Here is a 15,952-nt window from a genome sequence, read left to right on the forward strand (position 1 = left end):
TGTCCAGTGGTGCCCAGGGACAGGCCAAGGGATAGTGGGCACAAACTGAACATCAGAAGTTCATCTGAACAGGAGGAGGAACTTCTTTAATGTAAGGGTGATGGAGAACTGGCGCAGGCTGCCCAGAGAGGTGGTGGAGTCTCCACCTATGGAGAGATTCCCAACCCACTTGGATGTGTGACCTTCTCTAGGTGACCCTGCCTTGGTAGGAGGGTTGGACTTGGTGATCTCCAGAGGTCCCTTCCAACCCCAACCATTCTGTATCTTCACTGCTTGGCTCAGGATTATTTACCTGCACCCTGATCTCTAGTCTGGGGGAGGGAGCTTTTGCTTGTGTAAGCTTCTTCAGTGCCTGCTTCTGGGAATGTTCATCTACACCAGTAAGAAAGGGACTCCAAGGTGGATCCAGGTACCTAATTCCAGTGCTGGGAGCAAGATGGGATCACCACTCACCTGCTTTTTGTGTAACAGCCTCACTTTGAGTTCAGTTTCAGGAATGGTGGGACTTTCACATCTCAAAACTTGAAATCAGCAATGGTATGGCCAGCAGGAGTAGGAAAGTGACCATGCCCCTGGACTGGGCACTGGTGAGGCTGCACCTTGAAGCCTCGATTCAGTTTTGGGCTGCATTAGGTCCAGAGATGGGCAGAGAAGCTGGTGAAGGGTCTGGGGAATAGGGCTGGGGAGGAGCAGCTGAGGGAGCTGGGGGTGTTCAGCCTGGAGAAGAGGAGGCTGAGGGGAGACTTCATTGCTCTCTACAGCTCCCTGAAAGGAGGTTGGAGCCAGGCGAGGGTTGGTCTCTTCTCCCTAGTAATGAGTGATAGATGGAGAGGAAATGGCCTGAAACTGTGCCAGGGGAGGGGTAAGTTGGAGATGAGGGAAAACTGTCCTGCAAGAGTGGTCAGACTGGCACAGGCTGCCCAGGGAGGTGGTGGAGTCACCATCCCTGGAGGTGATCAAGAAACATGTGGCCATGGCACTTGGGGCCAGGGTTTACTGCCCCTGGAAGTCTTTAGGCTGAAGGCTGGAGTTGATCTTGGCTCTCAGAGGGCTTTTCCTGCCCAAACCAATTCTGTAATTCTGTGCATTGCCTGGCAGTTACCCCGAGGTGAAGCTCAGTGCCGTCTGCATTTTATGGGGTTTGTTTATCTCCTCAAGCTTAATGTTGGCTTAATGTTTGTATCCTCTTTATTAATTACTCTTCTCATTGTTTGGTAATGCTCTTGATACCTTAATCCTTGTGTTTGGCCAGGTGGCTGTGATGCTAAGTCCATGAAAGCAAAACATGAGACCAACCCTTTTGGGAGGCATCTACAAATACTGCTTTTGTCCCTTCCAGCCCATTCCATGATTCTGTTACTGGGGAAATCCATAGAATCACAGCCTGCTTTGGGTTGGAAGGCACCCCAAAGATGTCTAGATCCAACCCCTCTTTCAAAGGCAGGGACACCTCCCACCAGCCTAGGTTGCTCAAGGCCTCATCCAACCTGGCCTTGATCACCTCCAGGAAGGGGACATCCACAGCCTCCCTTAACAACCTGTTCCAGTGTCTCCCCACTCTCAGTGGCAAGAATTTTCCCCCCTAGTCTTACTCTTCCCCTCTCCCAGCTTCAATTCATTGTCCCTCATCCTGTCACTCTCAGCTCTTGTCACAAGTGCCTCCCCAGCTCTCCTGGAGCCTCTTCAGGTACTGGAAGACTGCTCTGAGGTCTCCCTGGAGCCTTCCTTCTCTTCTCCAGGCTGAATTCCCCCAACTCTCCCACCCTGTCCCCTTAGAGGAGGTGCTTCAACCCTCTAATCATCTTGGTGGCCTCCTCTGGAGCCTCTCCAGCAGCTCCAGGTCCTTCTTGTGCTGGGGGCCCCAGAACTGGAAGCAGTGCTTCAGGTGGGCTCTGAGCAGAGGGGAAGAATCCTCTCACTTGTCCTGCTGCTCACACTGCTTTGAATGCAGCCCAGGAAGAGCTTCCTGTAGACAGCAGCAAAAAAAAATATCTTTGACTTAAAAATTCAGTGTGTCTCTCAACTTGAGTGGTGTAATCTTCATGCCTGCTTAAAGGCTGTGAGGGGAAGCACGCCAGCAAGGAGATGTGTGCCTCATAACTCTGACTGCTTGGAATTAACCCAAATTCACTGCAAACCAGAGCTGGTCCAGGGGGTGGTACTGCCATGAGGGGAGTGGAGCACTGCAACAGGTTGCCCAGGGAGGTAGTTGAGGAAATATTCGAGGTGAGGCTCAGCAGGGCTCTGGGCAACCTGATGTAGTTGAGGATGCCACTGCTGACTGCAGAGCGAGTTGGACTGGATGAGCTTTGCAGGTCCCTTCCATGATTCTAAGCTGTCAGAGCTGTGGGCAGAGCTGTAACTTTGAGTGCAGTGCTGAGCCATTCCCTGGTTATTAAAGCCCTGCTTGCACACGGGGCTGGATTAGAGCAGGGCTGCACAGAAGGTGGTGCTGGCTGATGCGGGGCGGATTAGAGCGCTTTGGGAAGGGCAGGCCGCGTGTGGGCAGCGGTCAGAGCCGCGGCTCAGCCTTCCCAGGCGGCAGCTCCATGGACTCGGCAGCGAGGAGCAGCCTTGGCAGGTAGAACAAACAGCATCTGCCCAGCCTGCAGGACTGCAAGGAACATCTGGACTCACCCATGGCTTTGCTGCTGGCTTCTGAGGCCTGCCATGTGCTGGGGAGCGTGGCTGCCTCAGAGAAGGTCCAGCTGGCACAGATGGGTTTGTATCTGCGCTAGCGCTCGGTAGAGAGGCTGCTCCAGCTGACAGGAGATGTGGGTGCTGCTAGGAATGATGATGGTTGCTTGCACTGCCATGAAACTCTCTGCATTCAGGTCTGGTTTGCTGGAAATGGTTGTGTGGGGAGGGGGAAACAGACTGTGAGTATTCTTAACCCCCAGGAAAGGGCAGGGGTCTGTCAGGGGAAGGTTAGACTGGCAGCAAGAAGTTTGCCCAGCTCCGGAAAGAGAAGTGGTTGCAGCTTTCAGATCTGGCTCATGTGAAAGGGAATCTTGAAACATAACTGCAGTAACAGAGTGTTTTATTTGCATTGCCAGGTTAACTTCTGTCTTGTAACACAAACTACATTGATTCTCTAGGTTAACTTTAGTCTTGTAACACAAACTCCATTGCATTTCCAGGCTAACTTTAGTCTTGTAACACAAACTGCATTGCATTTCCAGGCTAACTTTAGTCTTGTAACATAAACTACATTGCATTTCCAGGTTAATTTTAGTCTTGTGACACAAACTGCATTGCATTTCCAGGTTAGCTTTGGTCTTGTAACACAAACTACATTGATTCTCTAGGTTAACCATTGCATTTCCAGGTTAACTTTAGTCTTGCAACACAAACTAGAGTGAACTTCCAAGTTAACTTTAGTCTTGCAGCAAACTACATTGCATTTCCAGGTTAACTTCTGCCTTGTAACACAAACTACCTTGAACTTCCAGGTTAACTTTAGTCTTGCAACACAAACTACCTTGAACTTCCAGGTTAACTTTAGTCTTGTAACACAAACTACATTGCATTTCCAGGTTAACTTTAGTCTTGCAACAAACTACATTGCATTTCCAGGTTAACTTTAGTCTTGTAACACAAACTCCATTGCATTTCCAGGCTAACTTTAGTCTTGTAACACAAACTGCATTGCATTTCCAGGCTAACTTTAGTCCTGTAACATAAACTACATTGCATTTCCAGGTTAATTTTAGTCTTGTGACACAAACTGCATTGCATTTCCAGGTTAGCTTTGGTCTTGTAACACAAACTACATTGATTCTCTAGGTTAACCATTGCATTTCCAGGTTAACTTTAGTCTTGCAACACAAACTAGAGTGAACTTCCAAGTTAACTTTAGTCTTGCAGCAAACTACATTGCATTTCCAGGTTAACTTCTGCCTTGTAACACAAACTACCTTGAACTTCCAGGTTAACTTTAGTCTTGCAACACAAACTACCTTGAACTTCCAGGTTAATTTTAGTCTTGTAACACAAACTACATTGCATTTCCAGGTTAACTTTAGTCTTGTAACACAAACTACATTGCATTTCCAGGTTAACTTTAGTCTTGCAACAAACTACATTGCATTTCCAGGTTAACTTTAGTCTTGTAACACAAACTGCATTGCATTTCCAGGTTAACTTTAGTCTTGTAACACAAACTGCATTGCATTTCCAGGTTGACTTTAGTCTTGTAACACAAACTACATTGCATTTCCAGGTTAACTTTAGTCTTGCAACACAAACTACCTTGAACTTCCAGGTTAATTTTAGTCTTGTAACACAAACTACATTGCATTTCCAGGTTAACTTTAGTCTTGCAACAAACTACATTGCATTTCCAGGTTAACTTTAGTCTTGTTACATAAACTACATTGCATTTCCAGGTTAACTTTAGTCTTGCAACAAACTACATTGCATTTCCAGGTTGACTTTAGTCTTATTACATAAACTACATTGCATTTCCAGGTTGACTTTAGTCTTGTAACATAAACTACATTGCATTTCCAGGTTATCTTTAGTCTTGCAGCAAACTACCTTGAACTTCCAGGCTAACTTTAGTCTTGTAACACAAACTACATTGCATTTCCATGTTGACTTTAGTCTTGTAACACAAACTACATTGCATTTCCAGGTTGACTTTGATCTTGTAACACAAACTACCTTGAACTTCCAGGTTGACTTTAGTCTTGTAACGCAAACTGCATTGCATTTCAAGGTTAACTTTGGTCTTGTAACACAAACTGCATTGTGTTCTTCTTTAACTCAATTAATTAACAGACTTAAGGCAAAAAACTGCACAGGCAGTCCTTGTGTTAGGAAGCTACCCTGGAATGGAAGGCATGGCTTGCTTCCTCAGATTTGAATATCCATCTGCATTGAGGAGCTGCTTCATTCACTTGGGAGTCATGGTCTACCTAGAGGATTAAATGTTTTCTGGAACCAGTTTCGCTGCCCCTTGGTGAAAGCATTTAGAAGTGCTCTGGAGCGCTATTCTGAACTGCCTGTGTTCCATAACCTCACCTTATTCAGATGCTAATGTGCAGTGTCAGTCCCTGCTGAAAGTCTGGCTGGAGACTGAAATTAGCATATTATTAATAGATTTGGAAGAGACTTCTGTTTTTCCTTTGTGTGCTTATATTTTGTAACCAGCTGAAGGGGAGGGTGGTGGGCATGGCAGTGCTGTGGCATTTCTGTCACCTTGAAGTGCATTGGTTCTCTGATTAACACCTACCCAGCAGGGAGGAAGCAATGAGCTCTCCTACACATTGAGAGGCCCAGAGAATCCCTTTGGTTGGAAAAGAGTTTTTAAGATCATCACATCCAACCAAATCCCTCAACCAACAGCTGAGGGACCTGGGCTTGGTCAGCCTGGAGAAGAGGCTGAGGGGAAAACTCAGTGCTCTCTATAGCTCCCTGAAAGGAGGCTGCAGTGAGGGCAGGGTTGGTCTCTTCTCCCTAGTCTCAGGTGACAGAGGGAGAGGAAATGGCCTGAAACTGTGCCAGGGGAGGGTTAGGTTGGAGAGGAGGAAAAACTTCTGTCCTGCAAGCGTGGTCAGGGACTGGCAGAGGCTGCCCAGGGAGGTGGTGGAGTCCCCACCCCTGGAGGTGTTCAAGAAACCTGTGGCCATGGCACCTGGGAACATGATTTACCAATCCCTAGAGGTCTTAGGTTGAAGGACAGACTTGATGATCTTAGAGGGCTTTTCCAGCCCAAAGAATTCACTTGTTCTATGATTATCTACCTCTAATTTACTCTCCTTAAAATTTCTTATGTTCTGTTAGTGTTTTCTTGGAACTGAAAAAGAGCCAGCAGAAAAGATGCTGCTTACCTGGGGACCAGGCTTCTTGAAGGTGGCATTTGAGAAGTGGAGGATGTTGAGATACTTGGCAGGAACTGGGCTGTGAAAAAAAGGGCTTTAAAATCTATTCAATATCACTTTGATTCTGAAGTCTCTCTGAGAAATGTGTAGGTGAAAGGCATCTCTAACACTTCCAGATGTGATGTGGAAGTGCTCAGGGAATGGAAACAGTGAGGAAGGCACTGCAGTACCTTTTGTGCTTTCCCCCTTTTGTTTCCCATGGTTTTGTTGGCTGTAATTATCTAAGCCTGCCCCATTTTCTGCTTTTCTTACACTGGAGCAGTGTCATCCTCTTTCTTCTGCCTTTTGCTGCCCTCAACAACATCTTAGTGAAACCATTTTTTTTCCCTCTAGTGATAATAGACCTCTGGGAGAATTGCTATTTCTGTAAGGCTTTTATTAATAACTGCTAGCCTTAGGTGCAAAGAAGCAGCTTGTCTGTGGTGAGTAGCTTGTTGCTAAACCTCTTCCTGAGCTAAAACCTTCTTGCAATCCATCACTCTTAACAGTGCAGTCAAAGTGTGCCTGCAGTTTGCAGGGCTGGCTAATGTGCCAGCTCAGCTTTACACATCCACACACATCCAGAACAAGCTTCTCTACTGGAGAGCCTGAATTCTGCCTGGAGGACAATTCTTGCTTGTTGGCTGTGAATCCAAGCAAACTGCATCTCAACTCTCTGGACATAAACTTGAGCATAGGAAGCTCCTTCTGAACAGGAGTCCCTTACTCTGAGGGTGGCAGAGCTCTGGAGCAGGCTGCTCAGAGAGCTGGTGGAGTCTCCATCTCTGATGACTTTCAAGGCCCCCCTGGATGTGTTCCTGTGTGTCCTGCCCTAGGTGAACTTGCCTCGGCAGTGGGGTTGGACTGGATGATCTTCAGAGGTCCCTTCTGACCCCTATCATTGTGTGATGCTGTGAAGCTGTGCTGCTTGAAATCATGTTCTGGCCACCCTTGTGCTGTGGAAACAAACTGAGCAGGGCCACCATGCTGTGCTTTGGTGTGGGGCAGCACTTTGGGGTTTCAGCTGGTGAAAAGTCCACTGCTGCTTGGGCCAGTTGCTGTGGAGCTAAGGAGGTGTCAGGATCTGGGAAGATAAATCCTGGCTCAGGCAGAAAGGAGTGGGAGGATGTGTTAGCCTTGATTGTGATACCAAGAGGAGTGCTGAGGAGAGAGGTGGTGAAGAGAAGGGTGATAAGAAGACACAAAGGCAGATCCAGATCGCATTTGGGAGCCAGCCAGAGTGTAAGCAAATCATCTGGGAGGTGAATTTGGATTGATATCAAGTGAGGAGAGGCTGTGAATGGATAAAACCAGAAGGTAATTGGAGAGCATGGATGTGTACTGAGATCAAGAGGAAATGTTATCTTGATCCTAGTGCTTGGAAAACTGTAGGAGGGAAGATGTGAGGTGAAACAGAGGAGCTGGGTCTATTTTAGTCCAAACACAGAGAAGCAAAACCATTATCATCATCATCCTGGCTGATGGAGGAGAAGAAGTCACCACAGCTTGTGCTTGAAATGTGGTAGCAGGCTGGAGAGGGGGTGAGTGGCAGGGAGGAGGGAGTGTGTGTCTGTCCTCCTGGGGACAGTTGTGACAATGTCAGAAGCAGGGGAGAGAGCCTCCAGGATTGCTGAGCCCAGAGGGGTGTGGAGCTTGAATGGAAAGCTCCCCAGTGAAGCTGGAGGAGTGCTGGGCTTTCAGGTGCCAGCACTGTGTGTGGTCATGTGAAAATACTTGAATGAGGAAGTGTGGAACTGCCAGAAAATATCCTCCTCCAACACAGGGGTATGTGGGAAGGTGTTTTGAGAGATGGCAGCTCCAGGCAGAAAGACCTTGCAGTCCTAGTGGACACTCAGTTCTCTGTGGAACAGCACTGTGCCTTTGTGGCCAAGAGGGCCAGTGGTATCCTGGGGTGCATCAAGGTATGGCCAGCAGGTCTAGGGAAGTTCTTCTCCCCCTCTTCTCTGACCTGGTGAGACCACACCTGGAAAACTGTGTCCAGTTTTGAGCTCCCCAGTTCAAGGGGGACAGGAATCTGCTTGAGAGAGTCCAATGGAGAGCTATGAGGATGATGAAGGGACTTGAACCTTGCTCCTTTGAAGAAAGACTGAGAGCCCTGGGGCTGTTTAGTGTGGAGAGGAGAAGGCTGAGAGGAGATCTGATCAGTATCTATAAATGTCAGAGGGGTAGGTTCAAGGAAAAGGGGCCAGGCTCTTTTCAGTGGTGCCCAGTGATAGGACAAGGAACAATGGATACAAGCTGGAACCCAGGGGCTTCCACCTCAACACCAGGAAAAGCTTCTTTGGTGTGAGGGTGCTGGAGCCCTGGAGCAGGCTGCCCAGAGAGGTTATGGAGTCTCCTTCTATGGACAGCTTCAAAACCCACTTGGATGTGTTCCTGTGTGACCTGCTGTAGGTGACCCTGCTTTGGCAGGGGGTTTTGACCTGATGGTCTCTAGAGGTCCTTTCCAACCCCTACCACACTGTGATTCTGTGACTTTTTTACATCTTGTTATATGGAGAAGTTAGTAGTGAGGAGAAAGCAGACTGTGGGTCCCAGAGCAGGGACCAGCCTCTCTCCTTGTAGTCAACGGTCTGAGGTGCTCTGCAGACGTTGGACAGCATTTGGTTAATGGAATGGGGTGGGCATGTCACTGACCTGTGTTCTCTTCTGCCTCACAGTTGAAAGATGCATGAGTGTTATGCAGTCTGGGACCCAGATGGTTAAGCTGAAGAGTGGCACCAAGGGGCTCGTCCGACTCTTCTACCTGGATGAGCACAGGACCTGCATCCGATGGAGACCCTCCAGGAAGAGCGAAAAGGCCAAAAGTAAACAGGGCACATTTCTTCTGAGTCCTGGTGTGGGTAGATCAGTGTTGGCATGGGGGTGGTAGAGGGATTAAACACACAGGCTTTGAGGCTTGGGGTCAATGTGATGTGGTTGCACAGAAGGTTTCAAGAGGGTGAGAAGAGTTTAACCACCTCCTACAAGTTCAGGACTCTGGAAGGGAGGGGAGTGTGAGGTCAGTCAGAGGTCACCTTTTCCATAGCTTTGTATGGACTCTGAGCAAACTGAAGAGGGGCTTGGTACCAAACCACACTGAGCCCTCCAGTAGAGACACCACAAACCTGAACACAGAACCTACAAGGGCTTAGAGGTGAGGTTTCTTCATCTTTGCTGCAGTCATTTTCTTGAGGCCTTGTGGCATCTCAAGGTTATTGCCTAGCATCACTTCTCATGGGAATTGCTCCTGCTCCACTGGTTGGAGCTGGAAATTCAGATTTGTGGGGTTTGGGATAAAATAAAGGCTAGAATCCACAGAACTGTTGTGGAGATGAAAACTAAGGAGCTGGGAAGGCTAGGTGGCCAAGAAGGCCAATGGCATCCTGGCCTGCATCAGGAACAGTGTGGCCAGCAGGAGCAGGGAAGTCATTCTACCCTGTGCTCAGCACTGGTTAGGCCACACCTTGAGTCCTGTGTCCAGTTCTGGGCTCCTCAGTTAATGAAAAGATGTTGAGATGCTGGAAGGTGTCCAGAGAAGGGCAACAAAGGTGGGGAGGGGTCTGGAGCACAGCCCTGTGAGGAGAGGCTGAGGGAGCTGGGGTTGCTTAGCCTGGAGAAGAGGAGGCTCAGGGGAGGCCTTCTTGCTCTCTCCAACTCCCTGAAGGGAGGTTGTAGCCAGGTGGGGGTTGGGCTCTTCTCCCAGGCAGCCAGCAGCACAACAAGAGGACACAGTCTCAAGCTGTGCCAGTTCTTCCCAGAGAGACTGGCCCTTGGGATGTGCTGCCCAGGGAGGTGGTGGAGTCACCATCCCTGGAGGTGTTTAGGAAGAGCCTGGATGAGGCACTTGGTGCCATGGCTTAGCTGATCAGATGGTGCTGGGTGATAGCTTGGACTGGATGATCTCTGAGGTCTTTTCCAACCTGGTGAATTCTGTATTCTGTGCTACAGACAATGACAGTTGATGGTTTGGGGCTGGTTTGTGGTGCCTCAGGGCTGCTGTGTGGAACAGCATTAGGTGCCACAGCACTACACTAGCACAACCATGCAGAAAGCATGGCTGTGGTGGCAGCAGCCCCTTGAGAGCTGTGCAGTGCTTCGTGGGTTGGGCTGACCAGGGAGGTGGTGGAGTCCCCATCCCTGGAGGGGTTCAAGAAACCTGTGGAGGTGGTAATGTGGTGCATAGTTTAATGGCCATGGTGGTGTTAGCTTGATGGTTGGACTGGATGACCTCAGAGGTCCTTTCCAAGCAAAAGACTGCTGTGGCTGCCTGTTGGGTGATGTCCAAGCAGCTCCAGCCCTGCTTTCCCTTCTTGCCCCCAGTTGTCATCGACTCCATTTACAAAGTGACGGAAGGTCGGCAGTCTGAAATCTTCCACCGCCACGCCGAGGGCAGCTTCGAGCCCAGCTGCTGCTTCACCATTTACCATGGCAACCACATGGAGTCCCTGGACCTGATCACATCCAACCCCGAGGAGGCTCGCACCTGGATCACTGGGCTCAAGTACCTGATGGCTGGAATCAGCGACGAGGACTCCCTCGCCAAGCGGCAGAGAACGCACGACCAGTATCCTTCAGTGAGCCTGAGCTCTGCCTCAGGCTTTCTGCCTTGGATTTTAGGGACTTCAGCACAGGGGGTCGTCCTTTCACCTCCTGGGGAATGGCCTGTGGCCGCCACTGCGTCACCATCCTGGTGGCACATCCAATATCCTGCAGTGTCCTGTGAACAGCAGGGCAGGGAGGGGATTCTGCCCCTCTGATCCACTCTTCTGAGACCCCACCTGCAGCACTGCATCCAGTTCTGAGGTCCCCAGCACAAGGAGGACCTGGAGCTGCTGGAGCAGGGCCAGAGGAGGCCGTGAAGATGATCAGAGGGCTGCAGAACCTCCCCTGTGGGGCCAAGCTGGGAGAGTTGGGGCTGTTCAGCCTGGAGAAGAGAAGGCTCCAGGGAGCCCTTGGAGCAGCCTTCCAGTACCTGGAGGAGCTCCAGGAGATCTGGGGAGGGACTTTTGACAAGGGCTGGGAGTGCCAGGACAAGGGACAATGGCTTTGAGCTGGGAGAGGGGAGACTGAGACTGGAGATGAGGAAGAAATTCTTGGCAGTGAGGGTAGGGAGAGCCTGGCACAGGCTGCCCAGGGAGGCTGTGGCTGCCTCCTGCCACAATGAACACCTGGTAAAGATTCATGCCCATGGAGTATTTTCTTGAGATGCTTCCTGCCCCAGCAGGGCTGACCAGGATGATAAATACACACAGCACTCTTCCTCCTAGGCTAAGCCACCCAAACCAAGCCCATCTCAATTAAGACTGTGACCTGTTTCTTCTGTCAGACAGAAATCTGCAGTGGGCACTTGGAAATACTCTTTTTGGAGTACTTCAGGTAGTTTGAATGGATTCTTAGAGTCATTAATTCTCCTGCAAGGCAGGCACAGATCCATTTGGGGGACATATTGCATGCTCTGGTGCACACACACTCTGCCTGCTATATTTATCCCCAGCTTTTCTGAGCTGAACATATCTGCTCTGTGTTCTCTGCTGATGAAACATCACTTTGAGTCTTGTTTGTGTTATCAAATGTGGCAGCTGGGAGGCTGCAGACAAAATGAGCCTGTTCCAGTTTCAGCTAGTGGAAGGACTTAGAAAAAGCTGCTGAGGGATCTGTGTCCACAGAGTGGGTGAAAGGTTCTGATTAGGAAGTGGAGACATTCAGGAAGAATGAAGGGGGCAGTGGGAGAAGATTCATAGAATGGTTTGGTTTGGAAGGGACCTCCAAGATCATCCAGTTCCAACCCCTTGCCATGTACAGGGACACCTCCCTCTAGACCAAGTTGCTCAAGGCCTCATCCAGCCTGGCCTTGAACACCTCCAGGGAGGGGACATCCACAACCTCCCTGGGCAACCTGTTCCAAGATACTGAAGAAGTGGAAGAAGACACTGGGTCAAGCCCAGAAATATTTGAAGACTTAGAGTATGTTTTGAGAGGAGAAGCTGGCAGCAGAAATGAGAGTGCAGAGGAGCTGGGATTGTGAACCTAGCTGCAAATAATTCTCATAAACCAGTCTGAAGTTCAAATGAAACTGTAGCAAGGGCAAGAGGGGAAAAAATCTGGTTCAATGTCTTTGGTACCATCTTGTCCCTGTGAAGAAAGAAACAGCAAAGGCCTGAGCTCTGTCCATTTTTTCCTGTGCAGTTCTGACTCTGTGGGGCTGTTGGTGCATTGCAGGTGGTGTAGCTCAAGCTGAAGGCAGAGGTATTGGGCAGCAAGAAGCTGTCCACAGATGGAAGAGTTAACAAGTGCATGGACAGTGTGAGAGTCTTGGAGGAGAGATCATGGAAACCCCAGAGTGGTTAATTTTTAATGAGGTTCTTATGGAAACTCAAGGTGATTGATAATTATGGGCTTGGGCTGGTTTCACAGGAGCCTTCCCTATTCCATCTTCATGCACTGGATTGATGTTGTCTCTGGTAGAGGTGGCTGTTGAGCTTGGCTCCTTGAGTTGAGCCACAAAACCAGTAGCCCTCAGATAGAACAGGCTTAGGTACACCAGGTAGCAGCAATTGGTACAATAGCAGAAGGTGCAGAGTAGTAAAGATGCTTTGCTATGGCATCAGCCTGGAGACAGCCACGTAGGTAGCACCAGATCTTGGCCAGCAAGGACCTCCCAGTGTATCCCAGGAGCTCTAAGGCAGGCTGTGGGAAGTCTTGCCCAGAGGTGTTGCCTGGAAAAGGACATCTTTGTGAAGGTTGGTCTGAGTAATGCTCAATTCTTGACCTCATTCATGTTGATGAATACATAAAGGGGGAGTGCCAGGAGGCTGGAGCCAGGCTCTGCTCAGCGATGCCTGCACAAGGGGCAATGGTGGAAGCTGAGGGAGGATTGAAAGGGCTGTGGTTAGCAGGTTGAGAGAGGTTCTCTTTCTCATCTACTCTGCCCTAGTCAGGCTGCATCTGGAATATTGTGTCCAGTTCTGGGGCCCTCAGTTTAAGGACCTCAGGGAACTGGTTGAAAAAGTCCAACTGAGAGCCACAAAGCTGCTGAAGGCAGTGGAACATCTCCCTGTGAGGACAGGCTGGGGGAGCTGGGGCTTGGAGCAGAGGAGCCTGAGAGGTGACCTCATTGCTGTTGATAAGGTTGTGCAGATGTGCCCAGAGGCTGGAGCCAGGCTCTGCTGGGTGATGCCCAATGCCAGCACAAGGGGCAGTGGTGGAAGTTGAGGCAGAGGAAGTGCCATGAATAAGAATTTTGTCACTGTGAGGGTGATAGAGCCCCGGAGCAGGCTGCCCAGGGTGGGGGGGTTGTGGAGTCTCCTCCCTGGAGATATTCCAAACCCACCTGGATGTGTTCCTGTGTGATCTGCTCCAGCTGCTCCTGCTCTGGCAGGGGGGTTGGACTGGATGAGCTTTTGAGGTCCCTTCCAGCCCCTAACAATCTGTGAGTCTGGAAGTTCAAGTCCTGTGCTAAGGAGGATTTCAGCCATGCCCAGAAGAGGCAGGGCAAGGCCTTGTTCTCTTGAGTTCACATCTTGTCCCTTATGTGCCAGACTGCTCCACTCTCCCTTCTCCACGAGGCAATCACCCTCCTGTACCTTCCTTGACACGCCTGCAGCTGGGTCAAGCAGACCTTTGAGGAGGCTGACAAGAATGGAGATGGGCTGCTGAACATTGAGGAGATCCACCAGCTGATGCACAAGCTCAACGTCAACCTGCCCCGCAGGAAGGTCCGACAGATGTTTCAGGTGGGTGGCCCGGTCGTGCTAGGATACTCCCAAGTCTACAGTCCCAACTGTTGTCTGCTTCTGGGCAGATCCAGAGCAGGAGCTGCACATTCAGACTTGAAACTTTTTCCTCTCCAGCATTGCTCTTGGGAAAGAACAACCCCATGGAGCAGGATAGGTTGGGGACTGACCTGCTGGACAGCTGTGAAGGTGAAAAGAGCCTGGGGGGTCCTGGTGGATGGAAGGTTGACCATGACCCCGCAATGTGCCCTATTGGCCAAGAAGGCCAAAGGCATTCTGGGGTGGATTGAAAGGGCTGTGGTTAGCAGGTTGAGAGAGGTTCTCTTTCTCCTCTACTCTGCCCTGGTCAGGCTGCATCTGGAATATTGTGTCCATTTCTGGGGCCCCTCAGTTTAAGGACCTCAAGCAACTGGTTGAAAAAGTCCAACTGAGAGCCACAAAGCTGCTGAAGGCAGTGGAACATCTCCCTGTGAGGACAGGCTGGGGGAGCTGGGGCTTGGAGCAGAGGAGCCTGAGAGGTGACCTCATTGCTGTTGATAAGGTTGTGCAGATGTGCCCAGAGGCTGGAGCCAGGCTCTGCTGGGTGATGCCCAATGCCAGCACCCGTGGAAGCTGAGGCAGAGGAATGTGAACATGTGAACATGAGGAAGGAGTTTTGTCTCTGTGAGGGTGACAGAACTCTGGAACAGGCTGCCCATAGGGGTTATGGACTCTTCCTCTCTGGAGATATTCAAGATCCACCTGGATGTGCTCCTGTGTGATCTGCTCCAGGTGCCCCTGCTCTGGCAGAGGGGTTGGACTGGATGAGCTTTTGAGGTCCCTTCCAGCCCCTAACGTTCTGTGATTCTGTTATCTTGGCTTGGACACGAAGACCTTGGAGTGTCCCTCCCAACCCAATGCAATCCATGAATCTCACAGGAGTTTTTCCAAGTCTCCCTTTTCTTCTGAAGAGAAAGCTTCAGGAGAGCATTGTTTTTCTGCCATAAACCACACAGAAGAGAATTTATTGCTGTGGCTCTTTCTTTTGCTTTCAGCTGCATTGTTGCTTTAATCTCTGAATTGTTCTCTGCTGGCATTGATGGGCAGTGAAGTTCCTCTCTTTCTATTGAAACCTTGTTTTTTTCATTTCCTTTAGGGGAAATGGTTCAGTAGAAACCAGCTGTATTAAAGTAATTAGGTTCTTTTTAACAACCTCTCCTCACTTAGCCAGAAACCCTTTTGGGTTTTGTTTTGCTTCTGCTGTCTGAAAACAGCCACCATTTCCCCCCAGCCCCAGTCTTCACTGCAGGAAAGGAAAGACAAAGCCAAGGACAGTACTGGGGAGCAAAAGAAAATGATCCTAACTTCCAAAGCAGCAGCAACCCAAAGCTGATTTGCTGGGAAACATGAAGAAAGTTGAAGTATCTTCTGTGGTCAAAAGGGCTTTGTTTGGCATAAAATCCACACTGGAGATACACCTATGGAGTCTTTACTCCCCAAAGGCTAGAGGAGACTGGAAACTAGTGGGCTTGTGATGCAGAGATGGGTTTGGGTTGTACCCACAAGTTAGAAACGTTATTTAAGGTACACAGCAGGAAGAAAATGGTTTAAAATCCCACCTGGCACCAGGTAGCTGGGCTGTATTTTCTTCTCAGCTTACTTGCTGTGCTCTGAGTTTGTGGCTCAGATGACAGTTGCAGTGACATGTGCAGCTCCCTGAGATCCTGAGGCTGAGGAGAGGCAGGAGGAAAAAATCTGCCTGCAAGTAGGGCACTCTTTGTGTAATCAGAGGCCTCTTTGGGTTAAAAATCAGCTGGTTTGCTGCTTGTCACTGTGCTGCAGTTGCTGCCAGCCTGTACCTGAGTTAAGATCCTTCCCTGGATTGCAGAGGAATGGTGAAGCTTCAATACAAAAAGAAAAAGGAAGTTAAGGTCCAAAACAAAAGGTGGGAGGTGTCCCTGCCCATGGCAGGGAGTTGGAACTGGATGATCTGCTGAGGTCCCTTCCAACCCTGACAATTCTGTGATCCTCTTTGTTTGCTGTCAGTCAGTCAGAGCTCAATCCTGAAGGGCTGGGAATAGAGTATGGGGCTGGGGGTCACTGGTGTAAATGTGGCTTCCTGATCCAAGACATGCTTCAAAGCTGGGTGTGTTATGTGAAGGGAAAGCAAAACTGGGTCCTTGGGAAGCAGAAGCAGAGATGTGTTCCTTGCATCTGCTGTTAGACTGGCTCCTCTTCTTGAGAAGAAGTGAGCTTGGACCCCAACTGGAAGAGCTGCCTTGAGAAGGAAGAAGCAGGATGAGCATGCCCTCCATCTGGAGAAGAACTGGCAAGCCAACAGGTTGAAAGCCAGCAGGTTCAACATTGAAGGAC

General features: G+C 49.7%; 1 protein-coding gene across 6 annotated transcripts in view; it reads left to right on the top strand.

Moving 5' to 3' along the window:
- PLCH1 (phospholipase C eta 1) overlaps positions 1-15,952 on the top strand; it is a 93,683-nt gene that overhangs the window by 39,342 nt on the left and 38,389 nt on the right. For 4 of the 6 annotated variants that reach the window (XM_068144867.1, XM_068144868.1, XM_068144873.1 and 1 more), the window contains 3 exons: positions 8,546-8,692; positions 10,188-10,431; positions 13,471-13,600. In XM_068144867.1, coding sequence (XP_068000968.1) covers positions 8,546-8,692; positions 10,188-10,431; positions 13,471-13,600 — 521 coding nt within the window. The other 2 variants (XM_068144872.1, XM_068144870.1) reach the window with 2 other exon arrangements.

Source organism: Melanerpes formicivorus, unplaced genomic scaffold (genome assembly GCF_026170545.1).
Source record: "Melanerpes formicivorus ecotype bairdi unplaced genomic scaffold, bMelFor1.0.p_v2 SCAF_12, whole genome shotgun sequence".
In the NCBI taxonomy this organism is placed as follows: Eukaryota; Metazoa; Chordata; class Aves; order Piciformes; family Picidae; genus Melanerpes; species Melanerpes formicivorus.